At 34.5% G+C, this 7549-nt stretch overlaps 2 protein-coding genes across 2 annotated transcripts; both read right to left on the bottom strand.

The window, feature by feature from the left end:
• LOC104789091 (ubiquitin-conjugating enzyme E2-16 kDa-like) lies at positions 590–1246 on the bottom strand. The gene is made up of 3 exons (XM_010514838.1): positions 1165–1246; positions 960–1087; positions 590–850 (listed from the first exon to the last, which is right to left on the bottom strand). The coding sequence occupies exons 1-3, from the start codon at positions 1244–1246 to the stop codon at positions 590–592; spliced, it is 471 nt and encodes a 156-aa protein (XP_010513140.1).
• On the bottom strand, positions 2140–5354 carry LOC104789092. The gene is made up of 5 exons (XM_010514839.2): positions 5076–5354; positions 4942–4992; positions 4776–4835; positions 2646–4046; positions 2140–2382 (listed from the first exon to the last, which is right to left on the bottom strand). Exons 1-5 carry the CDS (start codon positions 5352–5354, stop codon positions 2140–2142), a joined length of 2034 nt encoding a protein of 677 aa, XP_010513141.2.

Genomic DNA, 7549 nt, shown 5'->3' on the forward strand with positions numbered 1-7549 from the left:
CAATGTTTAGTTTGCAAGTAGATTTAAAAAAATTGTCCTTTTAATGTTAAGTTATTTCTTTTCGCTTGTAAAACCTTTAAATGGTGTTAATCCTATAAATGGTGTTAATCCTATAAATGGTGTTAAACTGTTTATAGGTTTTAAAAGGTTTTAAAATGGTTTTAAAACCTTTTAAAAGGTTAAATTTTCTAAAACGGGTTAATATTCTTTTAAGTTTCAAGGGTTTAAAAGGTTTTAAGAGAGCTTTAAAAGTTTTAAAAACCTTTTAAAACCTTTTTAGAGGGTTTTAAAACCTTTTAAACGGGCATATAAACCTTTTAAACATTTAAACCTTTAAGAGTATATCTTGTTTTTAGAAATTTTAAAAGGTTTTACAAATTGTTTATAATGATATATATCAATTTGGTTTGCTTTTTTAAAAGCTTTACAAGTTATTTCTAATATTTTAAAACAGTAAACTCTGAATAAAAATATATTTTACAATGGAGTTTACAAGAGCAGAGACTGAAATATTTTATTAAAAAAACAAAAACAAGATAAATTATTCAAGAGTTCTTAAAAATAGATATGAACTATTTAAGTTCATATTTCAGTTCCCTCTACCAGCGTATTGATTAGTCATCTCTCTAGCCATGGCTTCAAACCTTCTCCTATCAAATTTGTAGAGGTTGGCAAGATATTCAATGGTCTGTTCTTCATTATTGACCTCTGGTTCAATCAACTTCTCCACTAATCCCTTGAAAAGCATAACAATTGGCAAGGGAATCCAACAGTCTGTCCTCAAAACTTTTAGGTAAATGCCACCCCTATCTGATACATTTGGGTGGCAAATTCTTGTGATTAAAACAACCTGCATTATCAAGAAAATTTATTTAAAAAACTATTGAGTTGCTGCAAAAAAAGGAGTCCTAATAAACAGGCTTGCTAAAATAAAAAGGAGTATAATCAAAAGTAGATACCTTGGGGGGACTTCTTGCGTAATCAGGTGGAAAACTAAGCCTAAGTTTAAACACTCCCCCTTCATAAGGGGTGTTCACCGGTCCGATTAGAGTGGCCTCCCAACGAAAAATGTCGTCATCAACAGTTACTAAAATAAAGGCAAACCCTCAATCTCTTTTATCCTTAACAGTAAATCAAATCTAATCAGAAGATGTATGTGTTTACCTGCTGTGACGTTTGGCGAAAGATCCCTGTTCAGATATTTCAGATCAGTTCTTATATGGCTTGAAGGAGAACGACAGGCCATTTCTGACAGATTGAAGGAAGAAGGTAAATAGATTTTTTGAATCTGGGAGATGATTTAGGAGACAAAGGTTTGATTTTTCGAATCTGAGAGATGATTAAGGAGATATCGTGAGACAAAAAGTATATATAATAGGCGAAGCGTCGCTTTGGTTTACAAAAAGTACCCCTTCAACGCTTAATTAAAACCTAACCAATGCGACGCTTCGCGTAATACCCCTTCAAAAAATTAACCCTTCGAAGTCTTATCCCTTAAAATCTTACCCCTTCAAAACTCACCCCTTCGCTGTTTCGAAGTGGCTCTTCACATATTACCCCTTCAATCGTCTTCCACAAAAAAAACTTAAGCGATTCGAAATCAAAATTCGAAATCGTCTCTATCTCTTCAAATCATCTAAAATCGTTGGAGGGTTTTGCTTGGTGTTTGATTACGAAGCAGTGAAGAAGACTGAAGATGGTGAAATCAAAGGAAATTTAGTGTTTTTGCAGTGAGAGAGAAGAGAGAGAGAGATGAAGAAGAGTAAGAGGAAGGGGAAGGGGAAGGGGAAGGGGAAGGGGAAGAGAGAGAGAGTGTGGCGACTTGCTTTTTACAAGAGTATATATATGGTTTTTAATCGTTGGAGGGTTTTACAAGAGTATATATGGTTTTTAACATGTTTTAGAAGGTTTTACAAGTTGTTTGTAAATTATTTTAAAACAGTACGACTTGCTATTTTAAAAGGCATTACAAGTTGTTTATAATTATTTAAAACAGTAAAATCATTATAATCATTTATAATCAATATAAAATCATTATAAATCTAAAAAAAAATCTAAGAAATTGGAGTTTACAACACCAGACTGAAAATATTTTATTAAAAAGAACAAATTCAAGTTGAATTAAAGAGAGAGACAGAGTTAGATAGCAGCTACACAACTAGATTTGTTGTGACCACACTGACCGCACCTACTGCATTTGTATTGTTTTGAATTTGTCTTAGCCTTTCCATACTCCCATGAACTAGCTATTCCCTTTTTCTTTCGCCTGCCACTAGGTATACGAGTAGAAGGTGGCCGAATATAAGTACTAACACTCTCTGGAATCTCCCAATACTCCATATCACCTACTGGTGAATGCTCTCTGAATATCCTAAACGCCATCTGTAAAATAAAAAAGAGGAAGATAAGACTTATAGAACTTTGATAAACCTTTGAAAAACCTTGTAAAACCTTGTAAAACCTTTTTTAAACTGTTTATAAACCTTATAAATAACTTATAAAACCTTTTAAAACCTTTTAAAACATTGTAAAAACCTGTCGGATCCGTTACTTTAGCAACCTTTTAAAAACCTTATTAAAGAAGAGAGTTATAACCTTTCAGTGGAATGATAATCATCAACAAACATGTTTTCATTGAGATTGACATGTTTGGCAGCAGCAATTCCATGTGCACAAGGGAATTTGTCAATATCAAACATACAGCATGTGCATTTCCTTGTGTCCAAATTCACCATATATGTCTTTAAAGCTGCTTTAACCTCGAAGATATTTTCATTTACTTGACTAACTTCAAGCCAGCGGGTAGTATTATTATAAGATTCATTCATCTTATTCCCAACTTTTGTAGTAACAGCATATGGATGTCGACAGCTCTCCTCACGTCGTTCATTAAACCACCTAGTCAAAATAGACCTGATTGTATCAAACAGGCAGACAATTGGATACTCACGAGTCTCTTTTAACCTGGAGTTAATGGACTCGGCACAATTAGATGTCATAATGTTGTACCGGTTTGAAGGAGAATATGCACGTGACCATTTCCTAATATCAGCTTGCCAAAGATATTCTCCAAGATCCGGATCACCATTGGAAATTTGAGTGAACAAATAATCAAAATCATACTGAGTGTAAGCTCTTGAAGCATCATGAACAACTGGAAGAAGAGAAGCCGAAGCTCTAAATCGTGTTTCCAGGTTCTTTTGCAAGTGGAAAGTGCAGATCCCGTGATGAGCATGTACATAATTTACTGATAGCGCAGTTGCAATTGAAGAAGCCCGATCAGACACAAAAACTAGATCCTCTTCATCAGGAATAATAGTCTTCAAACACCGCAAAAACCAATCCCATGATGCATCATTCTCAGAATCAACAACAGCAAAAGCAATAGGATACAACTGAAAATTACCATCCTGAGCTGATGCAGCAAGCAAAGTCCCTTTATATTTTGATTTCAAATGGGCGCCATCAATAGAAATAACTTTTCTCATCAACTTAAAACCTCTAATTGATGCACCAAAAGCCAGAAAACCATATCTAAACTTATTATCAGAATCAGCTTTGATGTAAGTGATAGTACCTGGATTCTTCTTTTCTATCATGTGAAACCAACTCGGTAAAACCTCATAACTATCAGCAGGTATACCCCTAGCAAGTTCTGATGCATGTTCTTGAGCTCTCCATGCTTTTGAGTACGAGACACCAACTCCATGGTCATTCCTAAAAATTTCCATGAGCTGTTTGGGTCTGAGAGGAAGCTTTCCTCCTGCAAAATGGTTACTAACCAAACCAGCCAAAGTCCTTGCAGATGCTTGGCGATGATTAACATTCCTTAAAGCAGAGTCACAGCTGTGCTGACTAATATACTTTCGAACAACAAAGCTATCTGATGCTTTAGCCTTAGTAGCACCTAGCCTCCAACTACATTTTTCATCAATACATTTAAGAACATACCTCTTGTTGTCTGACTTAAAAGTATGAAACTCAAAACTATGCTTGACTGCATACATCCGCATCTGACTTCTCATTTCTGTTTTGTCTTTGAATAACTTTCCACAAAACAGTGAATCAACATCGATTAGACCAGTTGAGTGTGAAGAACCAGATGGATACCCAACAGAGGTTGTCATGTTACGAGGAACACCCTCGACATATGGATTTGGTATTGGTTGATCCTGAAAGTACAAATCAATGGTTATTTAAAAGGTTTTACAAGTTATTTAAAAGGTTTTACAAGTTATTTCAAAGGTTTTAATAAGGTTTACAACCGTTTTCAAAAGGTTTTTTAAAGTGATTAAATGTAAGTTACCTGAGTATGAGTAGAAGTAAAATCATCAGAATTGCCAGTATATTGACTTGAAGAACCAACAGGAGAACAATAAAAACGAGGAACACCCTCGACATATGGATTTGGCATTGGTTGACCCTGAAAGTACAAATCAATGGTTATTTAAAAGGTTTTACAAGTTATTTCAAAGGATTTAATAAGGTTTACAACCGTTTTCAAAAGGTTTTTTAAAGTGTTTAAATGTAAGTTACCTGAGTATGAGTAGCAGTAAAATCATCAAAAGTGCCAGTATATTGACTTGAAGAAGCAGCAGGAGGAACACTCTCGACATATGGATTTGGTATTGGTTGATACTGAAAGTACAAATCAATGGTTTTTTAAAAGATTTTACAAGTGATTTCAGAGGATTTAATAAGGTTTACAACTGTTTTCAAAGGTTTTTAAAACGGGTTGAAAAGGCAATTAAAACATTTATACCATTGTAAGTTACCTGAGTATGAGTATAAACATCAATAACATTCCCAACTAACAGATTTGAGCTTGTTTGATCCTGAAAGGATTTGTAAAGTATTGAAAACGTTTTACAAGTGCTTTCAAAGAATTTTATAAGGATTTGTAAGCAAGAAATAATTTAAAATTCTAAAGTAGAAAGTTACCTGAGTAACAGCAGTAACACTCTCAATAAAAGTAGTAGAGCTAGGTTGACCCTGATAAAGAAACATTCCTCAAATCAGTTAGTTTTCTAAAACAATATTAGAAAATAACAAAAGAATGAGTTTACTAAAAATACATGCTCTACAGTCTCACAAAAATCCTCAACAGTAACACATAGATGAAGAACTCCTCCACTTTGTGCATATTTGAGTTTAAAAGCTTCAAGCTGCCTATCATTTCTAATAAAGATAGGAATACTACCTATAGTAGAAGACTTAGCAGGCAATGTATAACTAAGCTTTAAACATTGTGCCTGAATATCAATGTCAAAATCTTCTAACATAATCTTTAACAACTCACTAAATCTAGTATTCTCATCAATGTTAATCAAAGAAGCTCCCCTTTCATTATCCATCTCAAATTCCCAATGAATGTTGTTGTTCAACTTCCAAACCACATACTGAATACAATTCAATCATTTGTACACCCAAACAAATCCTAAGAAAACAAACCAATAAAACTACATTAAAAGAAGAAAGATCTGAACAACTATATCAAAGAATAACCGTAGATGTCCAAAGATCTAATAAAGGACTTTATTATCACGAACAGATCTAAAAGAGCAAGTGCTTAAGACCTAAAAAAATTCTGACATCAAATTTGAAATCGAAACAAACAATCTAATAGCTAACACAAAATTGAAATTGAAATCAAAACAAAAAAACAGAAACAAGCTTACACAATGGGAGAAAAGGACTTTATTATCACGAACAGATCTAAAAGAGCAAGTGATTAAGACCTAAAAAAATTCAATTTATAACGGTGGAGGAGAGATTTACTTTATAAGACCTAAAAACTCAATTGCTCAATACGATGGGAGAAACACTTACACGAAAGGGGTAGAAGAGACGACGAACTAAAGAGAGAACTAAGACGACGGAAGAAACAGTGATAACGGCGGAGGAGAGAACCGACCGGAGAAGGAGAGATGTCTCCGGAGAAGAAGAGACGAAGACGAAGACGATGGGAGAAACAGTGATAACGTTGGAGGAGAGATCCGACCGGAGAAGGCGAGATGTCTCCGGAGAAGAAGAGACGAAGACGAAGAAGGTATAATTATAACACAAGGGCAAAAATGTCTTTAAAAATAAAGGAAGGGTATAATTAAAAATGATCATCAGAGGGGGTATTATGAAAAAGGGGTATCAAAGAAGGGGCATTAGTAAGAAATTCTCTAAAAAAAGTTAGTGTATTAAAAAAAAAGATATTTAGAAATATCTATTTGGTTAAACAACTAAGATTTCTACAGATATTATCCGATTTTATACAAATTTTTTCGGCAATAATCTCTGCAACAATACTGTGACACTCCGGTTTGTGCAGAGGTTTAAAAAAATTGATTTGGTCACCTATGTCACCAAATTGCACTTATCTTTTCGGTCAAATATCCTAAGAGAACTCCATAATTAAGCGTGTTTATGTTGGAGTAGTCTCAGGAGGGGTGACCTTCCGCGAAGTGACTGTCGGAACTGTGATACTATGATTTTTGTGTCTCCTAGTAGGTCTCAATTAACCTTATGCGTTGTAATACTTAAGGTGTCAATCCAGTTGGGAAGGTTCACTATCACTCAAGATGCAATCAAGAAGTCACAAGTTAAGCCAATTCAAAAGAGTTTTTTTTTTTCTAACAATCCTAGAGTGATTAAAATGCAAAACCGAAATGAGTCACAGAGCTAGAAACGAGAATGCATGACAAGAAGCGAAAATGAATAAAAACATAAACGAGTCTAAGCATGAACTAAAAAGCAAGAAACGAAACTGTTCCAGGAATGTAATAAAAATCAGAAAGAAAGAAGTCCTAAGGATGGGATAATTGATGTTGGTGAAGTATCCTAGTCTACAGAGTGTTTAACATACCCAAGCAAACTATCCCCAAACAATGAACATCACAACTTAGCTAATCCAATCTCTTGGCAAAAGCTACTCAGACTCAACCACTTCCATACCTAGCTCTCGCTAGAGGATCATGGTCGAGCAGACATTACAAACAAGTTCATTCATGTCAACAAACATCCTAGACAACTAATCTCTTAGGCTAGGAACGTAAGTCTCTAGCACTACTTGGTCAGACATTTCATCAAACACCTTTTGGGTGTGGAAATGTCTCAAACCTAGTCCCAATTGATCAGAGAAAAACTAGTATTTCTTACTCTAGTCCAGAAGGGAATCATGCAATCAACGCTTAAACACTCTACATCCTAAGATCATCCACCTAATCTATCCCATCCTCAAGAACTAACACACTACTCAGATCCGAAAATCATAGGCAAAGATGCAAACATAGAAAACATTGAAACAAGCATTCTTAGATAGATTAAAATGTGAAGAACAACTTTGTAGAAGAAATCAAATCAAAATACTGAATAAATTCAAAGATATCGGGATACAAGATCAGAGTACGGTTTTGGTGGCTAGGGAAACCTTACAAAAGAAAACGAGATAAAAACTAAGATGTCCAAAACAAGACTTAACAAAATGTATATATAGTAAAAACGTGTGAATCCCTAAAACTTAAAACGACAAGATAGAGCGTCAGTTTGGGAATCTCCT

This window comes from Camelina sativa, chromosome 5 (assembly GCF_000633955.1).
Source record: "Camelina sativa cultivar DH55 chromosome 5, Cs, whole genome shotgun sequence".
Lineage (NCBI taxonomy): Eukaryota > Viridiplantae > Streptophyta > Magnoliopsida > Brassicales > Brassicaceae > Camelina > Camelina sativa.